General features: G+C 40.1%; 1 protein-coding gene across 1 annotated transcript in view; it reads left to right on the forward strand.

Annotated features, from left to right (window-relative positions):
- LOC108882077 (ankyrin-2) overlaps positions 1 to 25,372 on the forward strand; it is a 93,626-nt gene that overhangs the window by 41,431 nt on the left and 26,823 nt on the right. The window contains 32 exon segments of the mRNA XM_051075720.1: positions 752 to 850; positions 2,371 to 2,469; positions 3,061 to 3,159; positions 3,441 to 3,638; positions 3,728 to 3,826; positions 4,606 to 4,704; positions 4,900 to 4,998; positions 5,120 to 5,317; positions 7,440 to 7,451; positions 7,453 to 7,539; positions 8,032 to 8,130; positions 9,343 to 9,540; positions 9,732 to 9,830; positions 9,951 to 10,049; positions 10,177 to 10,275; positions 10,365 to 10,463; positions 10,698 to 10,770; positions 13,071 to 13,212; positions 14,340 to 14,427; positions 14,802 to 14,905; positions 15,653 to 15,691; positions 17,184 to 17,408; positions 18,875 to 18,973; positions 20,221 to 20,375; positions 20,476 to 20,687; positions 21,407 to 21,611; positions 21,709 to 21,805; positions 21,895 to 22,123; positions 22,435 to 22,560; positions 22,709 to 22,831; positions 23,484 to 23,516; positions 23,834 to 23,855. Of these exon segments, the coding sequence (XP_050931677.1) occupies positions 752 to 850; positions 2,371 to 2,469; positions 3,061 to 3,159; positions 3,441 to 3,638; positions 3,728 to 3,826; positions 4,606 to 4,704; positions 4,900 to 4,998; positions 5,120 to 5,317; positions 7,440 to 7,451; positions 7,453 to 7,539; positions 8,032 to 8,130; positions 9,343 to 9,540; positions 9,732 to 9,830; positions 9,951 to 10,049; positions 10,177 to 10,275; positions 10,365 to 10,463; positions 10,698 to 10,770; positions 13,071 to 13,212; positions 14,340 to 14,427; positions 14,802 to 14,905; positions 15,653 to 15,691; positions 17,184 to 17,408; positions 18,875 to 18,973; positions 20,221 to 20,375; positions 20,476 to 20,687; positions 21,407 to 21,611; positions 21,709 to 21,805; positions 21,895 to 22,123; positions 22,435 to 22,560; positions 22,709 to 22,831; positions 23,484 to 23,516; positions 23,834 to 23,855 (3,754 nt within the window).

A 25,372-nucleotide genomic window follows, 5' to 3' on the forward strand; every position in this document is an offset into this window, starting at 1 on the left:
ATTCTAAGCTTTTGACTGTGTAAAGTTTTAAACCATCACGTTAGTCACTGTATTCTTCACACTTTTGTAAACAACTTTTTCACATTAAATCGGACCACACTTACAGAATGGCAAGGTAAGGCAAGAATTTCACAACTACTCCAACCTGCTCTGCAATCTCTAACTTTTCTCATATATTTCTCATTGCTAACTCTAATACTTCTATGACGTACAGTTAACATAGTGCACTTTGGTGATGGGAAATGTTCCCCACTCGTTATGTGCCACTTTATGATTTTACTATTATTTGATTTTGGGTAGCTAATATTGTTTGTTCATGTTTATGTCAATCTCAGTGACAATCTGTGTTTACTGTATGTCTCTTTTTTCAGCTTTTGTTTTTGTGTTTTTCATTTCAAATTGGTGTTTGAAACCAAAGAAAGGCCTTCTTTCATTTTTGTTTCTGTGGTTGAAAATCTGCATGGAGGTGATGTGTCTGAGTGTGTTTGTGGGGTTGTGTGTATGGGAGCTCCATACTGTGTACTGACTTGAATATTTTAGAAAATTTTTATTTTCATTTTTTTTCCCTGTGACTTTTACATTTCCCTTCTTTTCAGTTTACTTTGTGTTCACCTGTGATGCTTGATGGGGCTGCTGCATGCTGGGAAGCCTAAAAGTCAAGAGGCGTGGGTTAGAGTTTTAGAACGTGAAGTAAATGTCTGACCTCTCTCCTCCTCTTTGTGTGTCTGTCTCTTTCCTGTCTGTCTTCCAGAGCGGATTCACCCCCCTGCATATCGCTGCCCACTATGGGAACGTCAATGTGGCCACCCTCCTGCTGAACCGAGGGGCAGCAGTTGACTTCACTGCAAGGGTGGGATACCACACATACACAGTCATGTTCCCAAGTTAGAGGACATGATATTGACTTACATACATTTCCTGATGATTTACCCTAACCACAAGCATTACCTCTACTTGCCTAACCTGAACCCTAACCTTGACTTTGTAACCTTAACCATTCCTTAGCTGCTATGCACAGGTATAGATATATAGGTTTGCCAAACATTAGTTTTCTTTAAGGTCACATTGAAAAAACACTGAGAAATGCATTCACCAGTTTGAGGCACCAGAAATACTCTGCAAATAGGACAACATTAGCAAATTCAGACATGTTTCTAGGTGATGTTAAAAACTGACTGACATGCTAGTAAAGTGCTAACACCAGATGTATGGTACAGCCAATACAATCAGTAATATTGGGATCATGCAAGCCAAAATTAATAAAACTTTTTTGTGTTTATTTCGTGTTACACTAGTGAAGATTTTTTCTTTTTCTTAAAATACTTTTTAATCACACAGTCAGCAAAGTTCTCAGTCCTCCCCCCCCCCACCATGCTGTCGTCCTTTTCTCCTGAGCCTTGTCACTGTGTGTGGGCTCAAAATCTACAAGCACTCACGCACACAAAGAAAACCCTCTCCAAGTGCGGCCTCCTTTTTTCATGGATCAGGACACAACACAGAGAGAGTGCTTTTAACTGAGGCAAACGGTTTTGAAAAGGCCAAGTTTAAACTGTAGACAGGGTGTCTGACCAAATACCAAACCCTGCCCTCCAGTCCAAAATGCTAACTTTCATTTCTGGTCAGACTTTTTCAAATGTGAATTTTGTCTCTTTAATCAGTATCATCCAGAAAATAAATTCAGATGTTCTATTTTTAAGCGTATGAACAATGTGGATAAAATTAGCTCTTTTTTCACCTCGCAACAAAAATAAATAAATAAATAAATAACACGCGCGCACACACACATCGTTCCACTGAAATGTTTGGAGTTCAGAAGCGTTTCTGCCGAGCCTCATGGGATTGCTTGTGTGGCTGAAAAGGAGGCGGCAGAGATTTAAAATCTCATGTGGTTAAAAAGTTTGAGAGAATGCGCCCACCTTTTGTCCGTATGAGACAAGATACCATCCTACAGTTTGAGATGGTTTCAGTCTTTACTGGATTTATTTAACAGATCAAGTGGGTCTGGACAACAAGAAGGTTTTACTGTGTTGAACAGCATTTCAGTGACAAAAGCAAACCTACGTTGAGTGTTTATCAACTTCAAAATTCTCAACATAGAAGATAAAATAACAAAGAAATTTACCTTTGAAAGAAAGTGTTACAGACTTAGTTAATTGGTTGAATACTCAGTAATAATTGGTGTTTGCTGTTTTCCTTCATGCTCTCTGCCTCAAAACTAATTACTGAGTGAACTCAGTGAATTATAAGATTTCATTTTTATGGATTCATGTTTTTGTGAATTTAATTTCAATGTTAGTAAGCTTTTAATGAATAATGTGTGTAACTGAGATATTATGCACGTCACTTAAATTATGTTTGTCCTATCTGCAGAATGGGATTACTCCCCTGCATGTGGCCTCCAAGCGTGGCAACACTAACATGGTTCGCCTGTTACTGGACCGTGGCTCTCAGATTGATGCTAAAACGAGGGTGAGTAGCACAGAAAACAGAGCTAAGATAAAGCTGCAGTGTCTTAGGTCTGAACTGCAGACTGAACATCATCAAGAGGAAATTCATCTTTAAACCACAGCGTGATATGCATCCTCTCCTCCACTTGGTCAGGCCCATTTCTCCACACTTGTTTGCTGTTCAGACCAAATGTTTATGCTGTTACATCCACAGTTGCAACAAATGGTTAGCTCGTTACTATCATCTCCATTAGCGACAACAGATGTGAGTATGAGCTGGACATCAGTGGGTCAGTGGATTAAATTCAGTATCACACTGCACATCCTGACCTCTGCTTGGTGTTAATTTGGTGTGTACCAGCCAGCAGGACATTAACTTGTTATTAGTGCTATTATTATTAGCTATATTTTAATCCATATGAACAACATCCAGCCTGGGTTAGTCACTGACTACATCTGCATATAGTTAACTCCCTATGTTACAGCACCTGTTGAGGTCTAGAGGTGGAGATTTACTATCAGTGTCAATCTCACCCTCTCTCTCTCTCTCTCCTCTCTCTCTCTCTCTCTCTCTCTCTCTCTCTGTCTCTGTGTGTGTGTGTGTGGGCTGTAGGATGGTCTCACGCCCCTCCACTGTGCGGCTCGGAGTGGACATGACACAGCTGTGGAGCTGCTGCTGGAGAGAGGAGCACCCTTACTGGCCAGGACCAAGGTGTGTCACATGTCCATTCACCTTTTACAGGAGTCATTTCCACCTGGGAGCTGCTCAGCTCAAACACAAGACAGCACTGGCAAACTGTCACCTCTTCATGTTGCAGTAAAGATCTATTTAAAGGAACAGTTTGTCATTTTTGGAAAATACACTTTAGCATGTTTAGCCTGGTTTTTTGGACTGTTGTCTCATGGTTTCACATGAACCCACAACACTCTGCACGGTGTTGTTAAAAATATCCTCATGTCCATCAAACTAAATGACCTCTCCTTCACTTACAGAATGGGCTGTCTCCTCTCCACATGGCGGCACAAGGTGACCACGTTGAGTGCGTCAAACACCTTCTGCAGCACAAGGCGCCTGTTGATGATGTCACACTGGACTATCTGACAGCGCTGCATGTGGCAGCACACTGTGGTCATTACAGAGTCACCAAACTGCTGCTGGACAAGAGGGCCAACCCCAACGCCAGGGCACTGGTATAGACAATAAACATGAATAATTTTATCTAGCTATGTTTATATTTACTATATTTACTGAACATGTGTGTGGCATGTTTCCTTTACAGAATGGCTTCACTCCACTGCACATAGCCTGCAAGAAAAACCGTGTAAAGGTGATGGAGCTGCTGGTCAAGTATGGAGCCTCTATCCAGGCCATCACAGAGGTACTTGACACACCTTAGTGAAACTAGATCAGCAGAAATGTTTAGTAGTACAAACAAGGGATTAATCTCTAATTTTTTATATCAAAATGTGGTAATAGTTGTAAAACAATATTAATTAAATGCATTGAAATGAATATTTTGCTTCATTCTGCACTCATACCATAAACATATTCATACATTTTTGGCAAGTAACTCAAAAAACCTGATGCTAACATTAGCATACAGAGCTAAAGCAAGACTATTTACATTTTCTGAACACAAGTGACCACAGTGACAGTTACAAAAGAAATGTAAAGGTTAACACAGTGCAACAGTAGCATAAATAAAGAAGAATCATAGCATAGTTAGCTAGCTAACGTTTGCTAACATTAGCTAACATTAGAAAAGCTGTAGCAGCAAAACTTCTGAGTGTATTCAAATGAATAAGGGAGTGCTTTATTGTTAACTGATTTATTGAAGTTTGTATTATTTCTATTTCAAAAGTAACAATCTCTTTAAAAATCTCAGACTGGTTACACAGCGAGTTTAGGTGCGTAGAAGAGTTTGTTTATGCTGTGCTCACTATGGTTTTCCTGTTTGAAAACCTGAGGTATTTGTGTTTTTATCCCATTAGGTTTAGGAAAGATTAATGTTGATATAAGAGTAAAGCATTTTAAGCATATGATTTTTTAATGAGAAATGTTTTGCATGTTAATATATTCAGTGAGCTCTGTGTGAACTTTGGAGGAGACTGAGATTTTATCCTATGGTCTCTCTTCTACCTCCCCTCCTGTGCCCAGTCTGGTTTGACTCCCATCCACGTTGCAGCCTTCATGGGTCACCTGAACATTGTTCTGCTGCTGCTGCAGAACGGAGCCTCTCCTGATGTCAGCAACATTGTGAGTAACTGGAAACAACCCAGTCAGAGAGCAGGGAAGTGACAGTACAGAGTACAGTGATTAATTTGCAAGTAATTTAGATCCATTAAAATGAGAAAAAGCATCTCATTGATTTCTTTGTGTGAGTATATGCATATTTCTTTTGAATATGTGTGTGTTGACTACTGCTGACCTGTACAATGCTGTGTGTTGTAGCGTGGAGAAACAGCGTTACACATGGCAGCCAGGGCAGGTCAGGTGGAGGTGGTCAGGTGTTTGCTGAGAAACGGAGCAATGGTGGATGCCAGAGCACGGGTGAGACGACTCTTATCTATAGAGGCACACTTTACTTACTTTAGTATGTTGCTACTGTGCAGAATAAGCTACTCCTAAAAAAAATAAAGTGTTAAATGCTCCTCCGCTGTGTTGCGTGTAGGAGGACCAGACTCCCCTCCATATTGCATCCCGTCTGGGAAAAACAGAGATTGTCCAGCTGCTGCTGCAGCACATGGCCCATCCTGATGCTGCTACAACCAACGGCTACACCCCCCTGCACATCTCCGCCAGGGAGGGGCAGGTGGAGACAGCATCTGTGTTGCTGGAGGCCGGGGCTTCGCATTCGCTGGCCACCAAGGTGGGTGGAGGAGCCACATATTTGACCATTTAAACACCAGCTGACTCCTACAACAGTGTTCAGAGGTTGATGCTGTGATCTGTGTAGAGAAAGTTATCTTCCCACACACTCACATTCATACTTAAGGAGGGCTGGAGTCTTGTGGCTTGAGCGTTATACCTACAGTCGGTGGATATTGACTAAAAAAATTTATGAACATATTTTGAAGCATAAAGTAACTAAGCTACATTTTAGAACTCTAGTAACAAAGTAACAAAAAGAGATTCAACTGAGAAACTGAAAATAAAATCAGTGAGCAACAACAGAACCATAAAAGGTAGTTAGAACAGTCAGGGCACCCTGACGTTCTGCTGTGCATGTTTTTCACAAAGGCAAAATAGTGAATTCAAACTGAAAATGACCTTGTTAGAGGAAGAAGATGAATAGTGTCACATAGAAGGACAAAATTATAAATGATGTTTATCATCAAAACAAATAATTTATGTAACAAAACAACTGAATCTTTTAAAGAGACATGTCTGCAAAGAAGAGAAAGAATTAGCAAAATAAAAGCAGCAAATGTTCAGATAAATCAAATTATCCAAGTGATAACATTCTTTGGCTAGAGAGTAGTGCTCCTCATGATTAGTGAATTGACACTGATTCAAAAATCAGTGGAGTTGTCCTTTAACAAAAAAATGAACATTTTAACATGTTCACAGTCAGCATGCAATTTTGAAATACCAGCTACTTAGCAGATGCTAACGCAGTGTGTCATAAAAGTGCAGGTGTGGCCTCTGCTGAAGCCTGAGATAAAGAGGTTACTGTACAAAATGACTCTATCTGCAGGTCTCTGTCTGTTTGACCCAGTTTTCATGAATGATTGATGAACCCGTAAAGCTGCTGCTTTCCTCTGAATTGTGCATGAAGCCTGAACACAATCAAGTGATTTATCATCGTCACTGTGGAGGTGTTTACCATTGGAGGCTGCACAGTCCAGATCTTCACTTTCAGCGTCCAGTCCAGGACAGATTAGTCCTTTAATTTATTCATACAGTACGAAGGGGAGAGACAAAGCTCTGTGTGATGCAGTATCGTCAGGGTTCAGTGCTTCTTCTCTCCTTCTCCTGATGTCTCTCTATTTGATTTCTCTCTGGGGAATAAGGGTGTGGCTGTCGCTACAGAAACCAAAGCAGGGAAAGTTGTTGTCATGCAAGTGTAACACTCTGCATCCGTACAAGCATGTTCCTAACAGTCTGTAACCTTGTTTTGTTTAGAATACTCTTTTTATTCTGTCTATCAATCTCATAAAACCCTTCCCCTCCCACCATCTCTCTCTTCTTCATCTTTTTTTTTTTTTTTCTTGTTTTGTGCGAACACCTATTACATCAGATATAATCCAAGGTTTGACAAACAAAGGGCTGCTCCCTCCATGGGTAGGGCTGGGCCACAAACACACTGGTCATGTGGTTTCCGTCAGCCCTAAACTCATTCAGTATTGTAAAATGGTTAGAGTGCCCCCTCTGCTGGCTGCAATGTGAATTGCAGTTCAAGACTGAATTTAATATTTTGGAATTAATGTTACCTAGCGTTGCATCAGCATGTCAGCTGGCTGGGTGTTCTGCATTGTATTTTGCCACTATCAAAACAGATACCCGTCAGGCTCAGGGAATCCTATCTAATGAACCTTAAGAGAGGATTTTATTCAGTATCTTTAGGGGGACCACTGGCAGTGACCACGACGATGCATGTTTGATTCATAAACATGTAAGACAAGGCCGTGCTTCATCCAGGGCTTTTGGAAAATCTACTGCAGCACAAAAACAACCTCCAGAGATGGAATGATGGGAAATGATGAGAAAGCACTGGAGTGTGTCTACATGATGCCTACAAGTATCTAAGGACACACTCATATTTTTAATGACTCCTTGAGACCTTGTGCAAGGTCAATAAACACATTAGGTTTAAATAGGTATTTTATGTGGAGAAATTAAAGGGCTCATCTGTTTGTGATGAAAAAAGTTAGAAATTACTTGCTTGTGTCTTACAGTATTGAAAAGATATATTAATTTAAGAAGCCCTGTGTATAGATTTCCTGTATTCACTGATTTTAAACACCTTCTCTGGTTGTTTCTCTCCACAGAAAGGTTTTACTCCCCTTGCATGTGGCTGCCAAGTACGGGAGCCTGGATGTAGCCAAACTTCTGCTGCAGCGTCGCGCTCCACCTGATTCTGCTGGGAAGGTATGCACTAACTAACTACTGGTTATATTTAAAGTTTTTACCATAGGAACTGTGAGATTATTTATAGCACTAATAGATGTTTCAGTGAATCCCTTTCCTGCATGTAATGTGACTGTTAATTTAAATGGTGTGCTACTGTTTTTCTGTATTGAGGTTATGTTGACTACAGGAGCACTGGTAAGCCTAGTTTGATTCAATCAGCCATTCCTTTGTTTGGATTAACTATGATTTATTCCAGAAAACATAAAACAGATAACAGAAGCCTTTTTACATCAAGATTCCTTTTTGTTTTTCAATATGTTCTTCTTTGCGTTACATTAAGGACCCACCCAGTGATCCTTCCAGCTTTTGCTGTCTAATATAACTCTAATTCATTTGAACTTGCGGTCTTATCCTCTTTAACACAGTACTATTAACTCTGTGTGTGTTAACGGCTTCATGCTGCACTAACTGCTATTTAATTCATGTGCGCTCACCGTCCTTCCCTCACAGAACGGCCTCACCCCGCTCCATGTCGCAGCACATTATGATAACCAGAAGGTTGCGCTCCTGCTTTTGGACAAAGGAGCGTCCCCTCACACTATGGCCAAGGTGAGAGTCCACAGTAAACCGCTGTCAACACTCACAGCTGGTACCTGGAGAGGAAAGCCTATCAACGTGTTAAAGATGTGAAGATGTGCTACAAGCAGTGGAGAGTTTAGCCAGAAGGTCAAAAATAAAGTAGTCTTCTTTCCAGTGTGGTTGCATAGTTAGCTTCAAACTCAGTCCTCCTTCTCTCAAGGTCATAACTCAGTCACACAGCACTGTCAAACTTTAACACATAGACACCATCAGCAGTGATGGAATATGTGGAACTCAGTCTTTCCAGCACCACTCGTTTCCACAGAAGTTAATCACACATCTGCATAGAAATCAAAAAAAAAAAAAAAAAACTCATTATATTGTCAGATCTTGGCTCGTATTCATCAAACTTATACTTTGCAAACAGGAGCTGCAGAGCATCATGACGTTTCATTATGTAAACAGAAATACTTGTGCAGTGCAGGTGGGATGATGAGCTGATGTCAGGGACCATCTTTTAAGTTCATAGAGAACAGACATTTTTTACATTTTCATTTAATCAGTTTATTTTTGGTCAATAGCATTCTAGTTTTTGATCATAAACACGTCAAACCAACTTCATTTTGATCTGGTTTGGCCTCCTATTAAACATTGAAATATGGCCCAATGAAATATTCTTACTTGTATTTTCCCACTGTTAAAACCCTCTGCTCTCTTTCTATCATTCAGTTCTATGTGAACCATTGACAGTTCACAAATGTTTATTAAGTTACTTTTTTGATGACAACTGAGAAAAACTCCATTTACTGAGGAAGACCATGAGGTGCAGCAGAAAGCTCCAGAAAAAAAGATTCTGGCCACTGTCATTTTTATCAAACTCCTTTTGTTGGGGACTATTTTCAGTGGCGGATTAATCCACCTTTGGTGGTCTAGGGAGCATCTCTGGCAGCAGGACAGTATGTGGCACTGAGTCAAAACTAAAGTGTGTGTTGACGGTAATGAAGGAACGTGTCACCCAGCGCAATGAGTTATAATAGTTGACAATGGACAACAGTGGAGCTCTATGGCTCAGAGATACACACACAGTACTTGCTAGCAGGGCACACTCTGTGTTGGTTTGGGTCTGTGAAAATATAACCACTTGGATAAACCTAAGTGAAACCAAGGCTGTTTAAGATAAAAGAGGGACAACAGCAGCGGGCCCATCTGACACCTGTCTCTCTCCCTGTCCTCATGAATCAGAACGGCTACACTCCTCTCCACATCGCAGCTAAGAAGAACCAGATGGAAATCGCCACAGTTCTGCTGCAGTTTGGAGCCGAGACCAACATTGTGACCAAGCAGGGTGTCACTCCGCTCCATCTGGCCTCCCAGGAGGGCCACACTGACATGGCTGCCCTGCTCATGAGCAAGGGAGCCCAGGTCAACGTCCCCACCAAGGTACTGTAGAAACCTGGGCTGGTTTTGAGTAATAAATCAATAATCAGTCAACATCATGGGTAGAATTACATTAAAAAGTGTTTTTGGGGAAGCTGCATTAATTATACTGCTAGTATAACATACTAGCTACATATATGTAGAATTTGGCTGTTATGAATATACTAACAGTTCTGTGTGTGCTCCTCATGCAGAGTGGACTGACTGCTCTCCATCTGGCAGCCCAGGAAGACAAAGTGGCTGTTGCTGAGATCCTCGCCAGAAACGGAGCCAACCTCGACCAGCAGACCAAAGTATGAACACTCGTACTGTTTTATTTCCCGCTTGTAGCTGAATTGATCATCTTCAGGAACAGTATTTTTTATGTTATTTGTGATTGGAGACTTGAATGAGATTTTGCTGTTGTTTTGCAGTTGGGATACACCCCGCTAATTGTAGCATGTCACTATGGTAATGCCAAGATGGTTAACTTCCTGCTTCAGAATGGAGCCAGCGTCAATGCCAAAACGAAGGTAACTGAAGCTAGAGTAAGATGGTTGTAGTGTGGTTGTTGTTTTTCTGGAATTTGGGTGAGCTGACCCTGAGGGTAATATTATTGGACAAACATAATACAAACATTTTTTACATTTTCCCTCCCAGAATGGATACACACCCCTCCACCAGGCAGCCCAGCAAGGCAACACACACATCATTAACATTCTGCTGCAATACGGTGCCAAGCCCAACGCTATCACTGTGGTGCGTAAACACCCATCCACAGACACACAAGCATACACACACACACACATAGATACACACATCTCATTTGTTTTGTTTTCCTTGTCCAGAACGGTAACACTGCCCTGGGCATAGCTCGGAGGCTGGGCTACATCTCTGTGGTAGACACACTGAGGGTCGTCACTGAGGAGATCATCACCACCACAACGGTACGTCACACACACCCACAACGTAGACTGGCCTCAAACTAAAATGAGGTCTCTTCTCTGCTTCCTCATTTGCTCTCAGTGATGTTTCATCAGCGGGCGAATAACTCACTGAGCATCACTTTTCACAGTGTATTCTTTGACCTGTAAATCTGTGAATTGCAATAATTTGAGGGAGATGATTTCTCTGTGGTGTGAGCTGTGGTTAATGGGAGCCGTTTCCTCCCATGCTGCCAGACGGTGACAGAGAAACACAAGCTGAACGTGCCAGAGACCATGACTGAAGTGCTGGATGTCTCAGATGAAGAGGGTGAGTCACATTGCATTACACACGTCCTGGACCCTGTATGCTCAGCACTGGACAGACACATGAACATGGAGGATTGTTGCTCTGTGTCTGCAGAATGTTTAAATAGGCAACTGTTTGCTGACACTTTTGCAGTTCCAACTTTGTAAGGTTAAGATTTTAGGCGGTGTTGAGTGACTGTGCTGTCCACCCTCAGCACTGAAAACCATTGATGATGATGATTTGTCAGATGACTTCATGGACATGGAAGGTATTGAGCACGGCGTTTTCTGTGAGGACTTGCTGTGCTGATTTTACCCAGAACTGGGTGTAGTGTGTTATGCATGGTCAATGTTTAGATGCCACAATACTAACTGCTGATATTACAGCATGATGTTTGGACACCAGTGACGCAGAGAAAGTGGTTAGAAGTCCATGTGTTCAGGTTTTTTTTCAGACAGCAATATTGATACCAGTTTTATGTCTGTGCATTCTACCATCTACCATCACTTTTTAGTCTCACTAAACACTGTATGTTCTTGTTTAGTCTGTACACAAACAGAGATGCAAAACATGACAATTTGTGGTTCTTGTAGAGAGATCCTGGATTAGTTAGTGAGAAATAAAAAGATCCTATAGAAGAAAGTGACGCTTGTTAATGTTCTCAAAGTGTTTATCCTCCAGAGAAAAGAGGAGAAATCCAGAGCAAAGGCAAAAAACACAGCAGTAAAACAAATCCTTGAAAGACTTCACCCGAAGTGTTGTCGCTTCAAAGCGTATTTCTAACCCCACAAGAATACTCTAGGAAATACTGACTCCCTGCAATGCTGCTAATCCCAACCTCAACTGCTCTTATTAGCTGTTATTGTTACCATTAGCATAACAAGATTCATTTGATGTAATAGCTCAGGGATGTTGTTTGTAATTTGGAATTGGAGTATTTTATAAGCAGATTTTTTTTTTTTCATTTCATTTCAAATACAACAGTGACCTACTTTGAAGGAGTGAGGTTCAGAGAAGTAAGAGGGAAACTCAGGCAGTGCCTGAAATACCTGACTTTTTGCTCTATCTCCTTCTTACACTCTCCCCTCTCCAGGTAGCCAGTATGCTATTGGCACCAGAACATCTCTGTCTAACTACAGTATGTTTGTCACTTGTTCTGCCGGCCTAGCATAATGCTTTCTGCCAGACCTGGGCCAAAGTCAGCTACAACACCCACATTTACCACAATGTCACATGGCTACAGCCTCGCACACTACACTCACAGGCCTGTGCTGCTGTGCCACCATCAGTGACGCTCTTTATTCTGTGTTTTATTCCTTATAATGATCTCATCATTATCTCAGTGCCATCTCATGGACTTTTTATTAGAGGTAAAACTCAGAAGCCTCATTATGTAATGGACTTTTCTAAATTGTTGGTGGTAAAATTGTCACTGCATGGGTCTGAGAGTGGAAGTCTCAATGTGCCATAGAAGCACCATATGATGAAACCTAGTGTATTGGCCCAGGTTAACCTGAAGCCAATAGTGATGCTGACCCCTGCTGTATAGTAGTGGAACAGCAGTAGAGCTTGATCACTATGATGCACATAAAACAAGGCTGTAGAGAATGTTGCCATATCATGCATCTGTTTGGTGTGAGAAAACCGAGGGGAAACAAGGAACTGTTACTCTGCAGTGACTCGAATCAAAACTCGTGAATACATTAGATAACAGTCATCCTGCAGCATTAACTCTGGAATGAGAAGCTAAATGGTAAGTATGCTAATATCATCATGCAGCTGCTTAAATTGCTGAGTTAAGTCTGGAAAGGTTTTTCTCAGCAGAGGAGTAAAACTGACATAAAACATGATGTGTGGTGAATAAAATGAATAACACTGGTTTGAGTTAGTTCTACAGAATAATCATGACTCAAGGTCCACTTATGTTTTTTTTAGAGGGGCTTTCAATCATATTTCAGTCTTCATAAGCAGATGGAGTATGCATGTTGGTGCAACTGAAAGCTAAATAAGAAGTTAGAGTTAAGAGAGTTAAGTTAGTTTTTCCAAGTATTTCCAAGTTGAAAAATGAGAAGATGACATTTGGCTTTAAGCTTTAAGATAAAACATTTTTTCTCCTCTTCCAGTATTTTAGTTAATGCTATGCCTATTATCTCCCAACTTAATCTATGCTAACATTTCAGCACTGCAGTTTGAAACGTCTGCTGTCTATATTCATATCATATCAGTAGTAAGATGACTAATAGCCACAACTTCAAAAATCCAGAGTGTTCCTTTAATAAGTTTGTGTGTCTCACCTCTAACCCTCTCTCTGCTCTCCCTAGGTGATGACACAATGACAGGTGATGGAGGGGAGTATCTGAGGCCAGAGGACCTCAGGGAGCTGGGAGATGACTCCCTGCCCGGACAGTATCTGGATGGAATGAATTACCTCCGCTTCAGCCTGGAGGGAGGACGCACTGACAGGTACAGCTGACACTGACGACAATCTGACTACAGCTCAAGTCTGGCTTTGGTAAAATAACTCATTTAATCTAAAAAGTTTTTTTCTATAGTTTCAAAAAAAATTGCATCTGACTCAAAACAGATGTTTACACCCATCTGCTCAAACTGATGCTCATCTGCTCCATGGAACAAACATTGTTCCACGTGCTCCATATACACTTTTAGAGCACATGGGACTGTTGTTTCCCATTTCCACAACAGATAATCCTTTTCCTACAATAATCTGTGACCCAGTTATGCTTCTGTTTTAATAGAGTCCTCTTTTTGACCTGTCTACATACTGATATAGTATTTACTGTGTATGGTTTTTCTAACTTTGTCATGAACCTTTCCTCTTGAGGATAATAAACCCAACAACTAACCGCCTGTATTTGTATATATTTGTGTGTGTGTTTTGCAACCTCTCCTGCTCATACTTCATCGTTGGTCTTCCTTGTCATGCCTCCATAGTCGAATGCAAAGGTATGTGCTGACGCTGGTCAGATTTCTGGCCTTTTAAATCTTCAGCACAACTGTAGTAACCAGTTAACAGTCTCTCTGGGGCTGGGTATTGAACCTTTTTTATATAAATTTGTGATTTCTACTTTTTTCAGTGAGATATTTCCTGATTTTAAATCTTTTCTTCTTTATTAGCTGTATAATATATTTGCCTGTTAAACTAGCAATAGATATAAGAAGTGTAGCCTCAATGCTGTTAACCTTGTCAGTCTGCTATAATCCTGTGAGGCTGTTAGTGTAGTGACAGCACTAATGCACAACATAGCTTTTTTAGTTTTAATATGAACATTCAAACATTTTGATCAATACCCAGCCCTAAACACAGTTTGTGTGTAATAAGTCCACTCATTTAATTACATTATTTTTCCCTAAGTAACATTCATGAGTCATGAGATCCAGGGTAGGAAAATAACTCTTGTCCACATCAGCTAATTTTGACACTTTGACAGTTTTTTCCTCTATTTCTTAAAATAGAAGTGAGTTGTAAAGTGTACTGTAGTCCTCATTAGTTCCCCCCCCCTGCTGTGATCTGTTATTATTAGGGCCACCGAGCATCACTGGCTTCACTGCTTTCTTCTTCTCTCCTGCAGTTCAGACAGGTCCTTCACCCCCACCCACCACAGCTACTACTCCCCTAAACATGAAGGCATGATGGACGAGATGCTCACCAGCCACCAGGTACAGTATGATCAGCATGGTCACAACCACTACAGGTGAAGTACACCTCTAGCTGTAATAGTCATTGACTGAGTATAGTTACTTAAGTACTGTATTTAGCACAGTACTTAAAAAATTTTGATCCAATCCACTGAAAAATAGAACTGCCAAACAGTTAAAATTAGCTTTACCTCAACAATATGCTGCTTACATGTATAGCAATAATATGATAACATAGTGGGGTTTCACCACCAGTTAACAGAACTAATGGAACCTGGTGCGGCTTCACCTGAAAGACTGAGAATCCTCATCTTTTTGTGAAGAAAATGATCCTCAGTCAGTATTGCTTCATGCAATAATTACTGGTTTATCTATGATTCTTTGTTGGATTCCAGGTTTCATCACTTGCCAGAGAGAATGAGAGGGATTCATACAGACTGAGCTGGGGAACAGAGCACCTGGACAATGTGGCTTTATCCTCCAGCCCCATCCACTCTGGGTAGGTAGAGTCAGACTAGAAATAACATCATTAATAATGACAGGAAACCAAATAAGAAAAATCTCAACACTCTTGTATTGAAATATGTGGGCAGAGGATAAAATATGCTGATTTTCAGAATATATTCATATTCTGAAACATGTAAATCTATGAATATGCAGTATGTTTTAAGTGGGTGATTACATTAAATTATAGTATTTCTTAATTGGTTAATTAACCTCAGTTTGAAATGTTTCAATTATGTGAAGTGAGTAAAGTGCTTCTCTCACTTGGCAGCTGTTTGAATTATGTTGCACCTCTATAGTATATATATTTGCATATTTCTATTTTGTAATGAGCCCTGACTCTTATAATTCTGTCTCCTGGTTTTATGCATCATCAGACTACCAGAATAACTAGCAGGAATTTTTCTATTTCTATATATCTGTAGACAGTATATTTGTATAAATACAAAAAGCATAAAAATTTTGTTCATGTTTACAAAAACAGTGCATAACTGAAGTAACATGAGTGAGATTTCTGTGCAATTAAATCACAATGTGTTGTACATTAGCAGCCACAGAAACTGAAGTTATCATGCCAGCGCTGGTTGAATGTGTAACTGCTCAGTGTCTTCCACAAGAGGTTTCCTCTACCCTTTATTCTGTCTGCTGTCTTCTCAGTTTTTCCTCTCTGGGGTCCTGTTTCTCTCAGTTGCTTCTGGTTGACTTTTGATTCCTTTCTGTCTGATGTGGTTGTTGTTTTTAGCCATTCCTCTCCGTGCCATGATCATGGAGACCACAGCAGGTGACCTTCTGCACCTTGGTTACATCATTCTCCTCATCTTCATCGTTCTCCTTCCTCCCCTCACAGTGTGCTCTCCTGGTGGGGAGGTGTTTGTGTTACTGTCCTTAACCAGCACTGCCTTATGTATCTTTCAATTGGTTCACAATATGATACACTATGTTATGTGATAAAGCAAGCTGAGGAAAATTAAGTATTAAGTATTGTGGATATCTGCAGCTCATAACACATGAGACGTCCAGTGGCAGTGAAAGTTGGGGACATATTTGTTAAATTCACACAGTGTCTTGTGAATTGTGCGTTTCCACTAACAAACGTACCGATGTTCCATTTTAGTCTGAAGAATACTTTGGCATTACACAAGATTCAGCATATTATTGTGCAAAATACAGGAGAATCTCTTTGGATGTCACTAAGCAGAGTATTACCTGATTGTCTGTCAATCAGAAAAGTTTTATTTTCTTATTATACTGAACATAACCACAGCAGTGGAGGACGGCAGTCTTTGTCTCTTAACAGTTTTACTGGTCATGTTGCTGAATTCAATAACAATAAGTGTTTTTTGTCACTTTATTGTGTTTTAATCATTGTTGTGTTTGTTTTATTGATGCTACCACACAGGCACATTCACATTAGAATTTGGAATGGTATCATCCTGTAATGTAACCTCATCACACCCATACCCCCCATTCAGATGTGTGAGCCATGTGCATACAGTATTCGCCACTTTGCATGGGGTGTGAAGTCAAAGAGTCTCAAGCTATGGAGTGAAAAATGGAATGCCGTTTAATAAGACTCATGGTGCTGTTGTTTGTCATGTCCATTCAGTGCTGAGAAAACAGACACCGAAATATTTAAAACCCATAAAGCTGATGTTTTCAGGTTTATTTGCTGTGCAGAGATTTTAAAAAGCTAGTCCTTTATAGTTGACAAAATAACCTCCACTCAAGGTCCATCCATTTTTGGAGCTTACAGCTGTGTCACATGGTCCTCATTGGCATCAGAATTTTCTCAGTTGTCAGGGAACTGTAGATGATTAAACATTTCCTTTTTTAGAGCACTTTTCATACTTTGTTGGCCTAAAAGTTGGGCCTGACACTACCTTAGAAACTTTAGCAGACAAAACAATCTCCACTCAACTACTGTTTACAGATGGAGACTGTGTTATATGACTTAAAGCTACACAACAACCAAGAAAATGTACATTGAATGAAGATTGTTTTGTCAGCTGTTGTTTCCAGAACCAAAAATGAACGTAAATCTCCCAACTTAACAACACAAAACATTAACATTAGCAGTATAAGCATATCACTTTGGATGAGTAATCACTTCAGCCCTCAATATTTTTATTTTTGAGATGCTGTCAGTGTTAGCACTTGGATAAACAGTCTACCAAGAAGCTTTGGTGTCTACATTCTCATCACTTAATGGGCATAATGCCTCAATGGGCATAATGTCTTTAATTTCTGGAAATACGTCCTGTTCCTCCCCCTAGCTTCCTGGTCAGCTTCATGGTGGATGCCAGGGGTGGAGCCATGCGTGGTTGCCGGCACAACGGCCTGCGCATCATCATCCCGCCCAGGAAGTGCAGCGCACCCACACGGGTGACGTGCCGGCTGGTGAAGAGGCACCGACTGGCTACCATGCCCCCGATGGTTGAGGGAGAAGGCCTGGCCAGTAGGCTCATCGAAGTGGGGCCCTCTGGAGCCCAATTTCTTGGGTAAGGCTACAGGCAAGGCATTCATTCATTCCATCATCTCAATGGATGATGGAATGAATGAATGCCGTGGAAGTTAGTAAATGTAGAGGAGTGAAAATGGAGGGGTAGCAAAAAAGTGTGAAATATCTTGGGAATTAAATGGACAAATGGAATTTAAAATGTGTTCATATCTGTTAAAGATGTACATTCAATGTAAAAGAGATCTTTGGTAAGACAGGAAGAAGAGTTACTACTACCTCTACATTCAGACCGTTGATTAATTTGTATTGTAAGAAGCTTACAACTTGCTGCCCTTTTTCTTTCAGATTAATTTCCCCCTGCCTCTGCCTTACTAAAACTGTTTCTGTATCTGCTCTTGCTTTCTCCCAGCGCCAGGGATCTGTTAATCTTTGCTCTTCTGCATGCCCTGTTTTCTTTCATAACAGCTGCGGTCTAACTCTTTTTAACCTTATCCCTTAACCTGTAAGGCAAAAGCCTTTCTAATTAACTCCACCTCCACTATATTGCACCATGATTGATTTGATATGTTCCCTCAAATTCTGCCCTCTGCTGGTAATGTTGAAGATTGTATAGTATAAAAACATTCATCTTACATTTATGAGTTTGCCACTATATTTAATTAATTACCCATCATCCAGTAATCCATAATCTATCCATCACTGATGTGACAGAGGTTCTCCCTGACCAAAACTACTGAGACATGTTCCTCTTGATTTAACTCAACAGTCCATAAACTCAGCAGTTAAAAAAACATGCCTCACTTTACCTTAAGGTGATTGGTCCTGTTGTGAATGTAAATGGTCACTTTTTGTTTGATGTTAGTAACACCATGCCTACCATATATTTGCAACTGTAAAAATGTCAAATCTGGCCTTGAAAAAACTTCAACATATGTTAGTTAAATTGATAAGACATTCTGAAATAAATAATTTAATGACAAATACAGCAAAAATGTATACTGTAATCATGAATTTGTGGAAAAATCCAACAGATTTTATAAAACTTTCTTCATTGTTATGAAATTGTATTTCATCCTGCTTCTTTTTACTGGTTTGTCTTTGTTAACATAAGGAAAAGGGGCATTATGAAATAAAACTGGTGAAAAAGGTTGTCATGAAAATAAGATTTGCGTGAGTGGGATATTTTAAAGTGAATTTCTTGAAAGAAATAAAACTAAACGTAACTGATCTAAAATAAATTTGTGAGAAGCAGGATGAGATAAAAATTCAAAATGCTACATTTTTGAAATTTATTGGATTATTTCACATTAATTTATTTTGTAATTTCCTCTTTTTCATTTAATTTTGGACACTTTTGGTCTCCATAGACATGCAGCTACAAATTGTGATGATCTCATTCGAGTATTTTACATTAGTCCCCAAGGTTTATATTTTCCACCCAACCACAACGTTGTATGTGCTCTTTCTTCCTCACTGCTGCAAATGGACGCTTGGTTGATCACACAGTAAACTTCACCTCCCCAGTGCCCCTCCACCTCTTAATGAGGGAGAGAGTTTGGTTAGCAGAATCCTCCAGCTCGGTCCGCCGGGGACAAAATTCCTCGGGTAGGGTGGAAAAAACCAACGGTTTTGCATATGAAACAATTCATGGATGCCGATCTCATTGTTTCCCCTTTCAAATCCTTCCATCTGATATTATTTTGTCCTTACATTACTGTGTTGTCGTGCTTGTGCTATTGCATTGTACCCCACTTTATCTGGTACTTATTACCCTCTAGACCTCACATTGCTGTGACATTACATTGCTCTTCTCTGCTTAGCCTTTCCCATTTTTGTGTGTACTTTTTCATGCTTCCTGTTTTCTTGAGATGGTTGTTTGGCCTGTGAGTAGATATGGCATTGGGTAAAATTCGACCACATTGTGTGGTTTGGTGGTTGGCTCTATTTTTTCTTCCTGTCATGTAAATGTTAACTTGACCAAGAGGCTAATTTTCCAAAATGCTGTAGCTAGCTTTTAACTAAAATATTTGAAAATGTTGTGTTTAATGTTTAATGTCAAAAACTGAAACAATAGAAAAAATATTATGTCACATCAGGCCAAGGAACCATCTGAATATCACATGAAAAGATCAGCAGTTTTACTTTAATAGTTGTGTCTGTCCCATTTTGGATTGTACTTAATGTAGCATGCTTCTTATAGATATGTGTTGTAGCTAGCTTGATTTTGCACACCAGGTGAGTACTAAAGTGACTCTTAAGAATTAAATATAGATAGTCCACAATAACACTTTCTTTATGTTGGCTAATTCAACCTCTATAGATGGTTACAGGCTGAGAAAGTACTGACAAAGATTTTCACAACAGAACAAAAACATAAAGGCACTTCTATTCATAGCTTGTTATGAGAGCTTTTTTAAAAATTGTCTTTCACAACACCTTTTTTACATGTGGTGAATGGTCAAGGTAAGCAGCTCAGTGTACAAATCTAAAAAGCTGTCTCAGTTTACAGTATACAGTAGAATTAGTGCACTCCTGGTTAATCCATCTTAATTGTGCATTGCTGGATGACATAGCATTGAAATATAATTTTTCATTTTCAACTTGTTCCCTTTGTTGGGTCACCATCGCTGAGCTAAAGCAGTGAAATGACCAAGGAAGCTTGCGTTTTTGTTTTTTTTTTTTTGCTACAGTGACTAAAGTCAACACTGAATAATGGTCTTGACCAAATCCAAGGCAGTTAGATCAAGTTTGAAGATGTTTCAAGTATACCAACATTTCCACAGGCACTGATACACGCACTGTTATCTTCCATCACATTCTGTACTCACACTACTTGCCCTCTACCCCTCCAGTCCTGTGATCGTGGAGATTCCCCACTTTGCTGCCCTGCGAGGGAAAGAGAGGGAGCTGGTGATACTGAGGAGTGAAACAGGGGAAAGCTGGAAGGAGCATCACTGTGAACACACCCAGGAGGAGCTCAACCAGATACTCAATGGAATGGATGAGGGTCAGTCTCTGATGTTGTACCAGTGGACTGCATCATTAGGTGGGCAAAAAAAATCCAACCTTAATGTCCTTGACAGCTGTGATTTGTTTCCATCCACCAGAGCTGGACACACCGGAGGAGCTGGAGAGGAAGCGCATTTGCCGTATCATCACAAGAGATTTTCCACAATACTTTGCAGTGGTGTCGCGCATCAAGCAGGACAGTAATCTGATTGGCCCTGAGGGAGGGATCCTGAGCAGCACTGTTGTGCCCCAAGTACAGGCAGTTTTTCCTGAGGGGGCCCTCACCAAGAGGATCAGGGTCGGACTGCAGGTAATTGACAAAAGAATATAGATGTCTGAACCAAATTTGTCAATCCAATAGTTGCTGACATTTTACTCCTGACAAAAAAAACATCAGCCTCATGTCAGTGTCTAGTCAGGGGATGATCAAAGTTATCAGGATTCATCCTCTGGGGATCATGAAATTCATGAAAATCCCACCAATAGTTGTTGAGATGTTTTAGTTGTGATGAGACCACCAACTTTACAAATGCACATTACCAGCATGTCTCAAAAACGATGAAACATTGCTTATTTGGGTAAAAAGTCTTTCAGAGCCACTATTACATCTTCAAATGAACAAATTGTCACATTTATAGTTGTAGTGGAAACAAAGTGTCCAGCTGTCCTTTGAACCATTGTGTTAGTGGTGATTGGACAATACATTTTTTGGCAGCAGCTGTACCAGTCAGTTATATTTTATGTGCTTTTTCTGGGGTTTGAAACTCTAACATGTTATTTAGGAGATGCAGGGCTGGATCAATCAGCATATGTATAAATATGGTCTGTGTGGGCAAAGTGTACATGGTTGTACATGGTTGTTGTATTTCATAGCTTGTATACAGTTGTTTGACAGGACTGGTACAATGTTTACTGCAGCCAACATTTCAGTCAGTAGACCATCCTCAGTGTATGACCTTAGTTCAGATATTAACCCTCTGTACTGGTAGCATAAGGTAAGGTCAATGTATACCCTGTCTACTCTTCCAGGCCCAGCCTGTGAATATAGATGTGGTGAGGAAGATCCTGGGGAACAAGGCCACCTTCAGCCCCATTGTCACTTTGGAGCCGCGCAGGAGGAAGTTCCATAAACCCATCACCATGACCATCCCTGTCCCCAAGAGCAACTCAGATCCAGTCCTAAATGGTTTTGGAGGGGACACGCCCACCTTACGACTGCTCTGTAGTATCACTGGTTAGAGAACACACATGAATCTGTGAATAGACCAATCCAAAAACACAACTAAAGACACATGCTAATATGTCAATCTTGTGTTTGTGTTCATATGTAGGTGGAACTACGCCAGCCCAATGGGAGGATATAACAGGAACCACTCCATTAACGTTTATTAATGACTGTGTCTCCTTTACCACCAATGTGTCTGCTAGGTAACTCTAAAAATAATTTGTTCAAGTGCAATTACTGAATATTTATTGCTGTTCTAACACCTAACCTGACCGGTTCTCCTGATTTCTAGGTTCTGGCTCATAGACTGTCGGCAAGTCCAGGAATCTGTCAACTTCTCCACTCAGGTGTACCGGGAGATCATCTGTGTCCCTTACATGGCCAAGTTTGTCATCTTTGCCAAGACCCACGACCCCATCGAGGCCCGCCTGCGCTGCTTCTGCATGACTGACGACAAGATCGACAAAACACTGGAACAGCAGGAGAACTTCACTGAGGTGGCCCGCAGCCGAGACGTAGAGGTGAGAAAGGAGAGCGGAGGAGGAATGACTCAGCAACCACAGCTTCTGCCAAATACAACATAGTGTAAAAGTGATTGCTGTGACAATGTCTTGGTGTAGCTTACCTCATTTTAAAAGCCTATAAGTGGCATTTTGTAGCAGCTAAATGCATGGGATTTTTGGGGGGTTTAAACCTTGAATACAATTAATTGCATTAATCAAGATATGGTGACTATAACAGATCACTACTGAAAAGGTTTTGACTAAGTGTTTTTGTCAGTTATATGTTGTCATGTTAGCCACTGTACTTATCAGCCTGTTATTTTTCTCAGGTCCTGGAAGGCAAACCTATCTATGCAGACTGCTTTGGAAACCTTGTTCCCCTCACCAAAAGTGGCCAGCATCATCTCTTTAGCTTCTTTGCCTTTAAGGAGAACAGACTAGCACTCTTCATCAAAGTGAGCACCATTCCTTATTTGTGTGTTATACACAGAAACAAGACTTAAATTTAACTGCACATAATTCTTCATGTTTTTTTTATTGCATGTAGCATTGACTTTTTTCTGATGAACAACTGACTAATGCTGCACTGCTTGACTGTTACAGATCAGAGACAACACTCAGGAGCCATGTGGCCGTCTGTCCTTTATGAAAGAGCCCAGGAACTACAGGTCACTCACCCAAAATGCCATATGCAACCTCAACATCACCCTCCCATCATACTGCAAGGTGAGGATACCATGCTGTTGTTTTACTCAGCAACAGAGGAGCCTTTCTGTATCTGTAAGTCAGTACCAGCTGTTCACTATATCTTGCTCTGTTGCTGTACTGTCTCTCTGTATACATACTATCGCTTCACTTACATTGTCGCAAAACCTCACCCCAATTATTTTTTATTCAATATCCTGAAGTATAAAGATGAGTCTCATAAATGTTTGACATCCCAAGCAGCAAATTTTGCAAATGCTATGAGCAGCCATGACTATTGCTTTATAGTGTTGGTTACTTCTCACTGTTAAATTGACCTTTCTCCCTGGTGAACCAACTTCAAGGCTGTACTAAGCAACTTTACAGGATGGTGGCCTATAATCAGATGAGAAAAAAAGTAAATATAAATGATTTAAAATGCTTTATCTCAAAGGATCAAAAGGGCAAAAAATGATCAAGGTGTGATTCAGGCTAACAAGGTTAGGATTTAAGATTTTCATATACAAACTCTTTGCCTAATGCAGCTTTGACTACTTTCCCTGAAATCACACTGACCTGTTGTCTTCATTGCTATGGTAACCATACATTTCCCCCTGTCTTTTTCTCTTTTTAATGTTGCCGTTTTTTCTATCTGTACATCTTTCTGCTTCTCGCTGCTTCTTGCTCTCAAAAGGAATCCGATTCAGACCAAGAGCAAGAGGAAGAGGTAAAAGCAGCCACCGCTTCCCCCTCCCTCTTCTACCAACTAGCTCTGCTGATCTATCCTGTCCACTGTCTTACCATCTGGACTAAATATAGAACATGTTCACAAGTAGTCAGATTTCTGATATATTTTGTTGACTTTAGTAGATCTCTCAGTAGTGTAGCTCGTTTTTGCTGTTGTTACACATCCCATGTGTTCTTTTTCCCTAAAGTAGCAGTTACATAGTGGTAGTATTAGTAGTAGTAGAGTTAAAATATTTGGTACGTGCAACTGATGATACAAGACTAACAGTGATCCATTTTCCATATTTTTTTTTCCAGACCAGCAGAACGCTAGAGAAATGTAAGAATTTATTCCCATTTAATTTTTGCTATAACTTACATACTAAAATAGTTTCTGTTCTTTGATAATACTGCATGTCTTTAGCAATCAAACTAATCTAATAACAGCACTGATAATGTATGGGTCATTCATTCAAGACTAATGTGATGAGCATTGAACATAGAATGCAGAACATGAACATAGAACACTGATACACTGTGACACCCATTCATCATTAACTTAAGTCTAGACTATGTACATCTTATCAAAGCCCTTTAAGCTTCATGTATTTTTGTCTTGTCACACAAACAAAAAGGCCTTACCTGCACCTCCTCATGTCAATGTTATTTTTCTCCTGAGGCTTAACTTTTACTTTCCTTTTTTCTGATTTCACACCTGCCTCAATGTCTTCAATTTAACTCTTTCCACATCACAATTTGAGATCGAACATATGGAGAAAGAGTTAAACACTGCCATTTACGTATGTACATGAAAATTAAACTCATTCATACTGTGGTGATGTTAATGTGACAGAGGCCTCTAATTTTGTGCTGGCCTAAAAGTCAGCAGTAGTGCTAGCATGTGTCACAATGCCATTTTCATTGTGTCAATTTTGCTGTGCTTGTGCTTTGGTGGCTCCAAACCAACCAATTTGTGTTGAGGTGGATGGAGTGATGCGTTTGGGTTGTATAAACACGCCAGTGTTTATACAGCTTAGGTGGCACAATGCAATTTGGCTAGTTGCTTTGGCATAAAAGTGCCAGCACTTTTACCTTACAATGAGTCTTCTTACAAAAAATACTAAGTAAGGGTTAGATCAGTGAGACACTACTACCAATAATGTGTTTAATAACCTCTTGTGGGATATAGTGCAGTTAGTTTAATAACAGTGGCCATCATTATAAAGGTAGCAGCAGGAGGGAATGAGAGCAACTTTCAAAGGAGAGGAGAGAAGCTGATGTGATTTGTTATCACTGAAATGTACCACCTGCTGATGCTACCTTCCCAGTTTGTGCCACGCAATGCCAGGGTTGTGCTTACACCTCTGGTCACCTAAATTTGAAAAATGAGTTGCTCACGCCCGAAACTGGGTATTAGTGAATAAGCTAGCACTCAGTTCCAGGAAATTAGAGGCCTGAATATTAGTATTCCTCCAGCTGTAGTCCTCTAGTGTAATGGTAAAGCAAAAGTAGTTGATCTCCTCACCCACTTTAAATCTTAATTCCACTTTATCCTCCTTGCCTTGTTCATGTAGCAATAAAACAATTCATGTTATACATGACATATATTATTATACATCACACATATGTTATTAACATTCCATGTGCTATAGAAATAAAATTGACATTGACATGTATGTATTTTCAAAAGAATATCAATGTTGATGATACAGATGCTGAACACTGAATACTAACAGTAGTTAAGTAAATGGATCAAAAACTCACCACATTATTGAATGAGGACATATTAACTAGCAGCTCTTGATTATGAGCACTTGAAACTTCACTAAAATTTTTACTGACTCCATTCACTCCTCA

The sequence above is a fragment of the Lates calcarifer genome, linkage group LG14, assembly GCF_001640805.2.
Source record: "Lates calcarifer isolate ASB-BC8 linkage group LG14, TLL_Latcal_v3, whole genome shotgun sequence".
Classification (NCBI taxonomy): domain Eukaryota; kingdom Metazoa; phylum Chordata; class Actinopteri; family Centropomidae; genus Lates; species Lates calcarifer.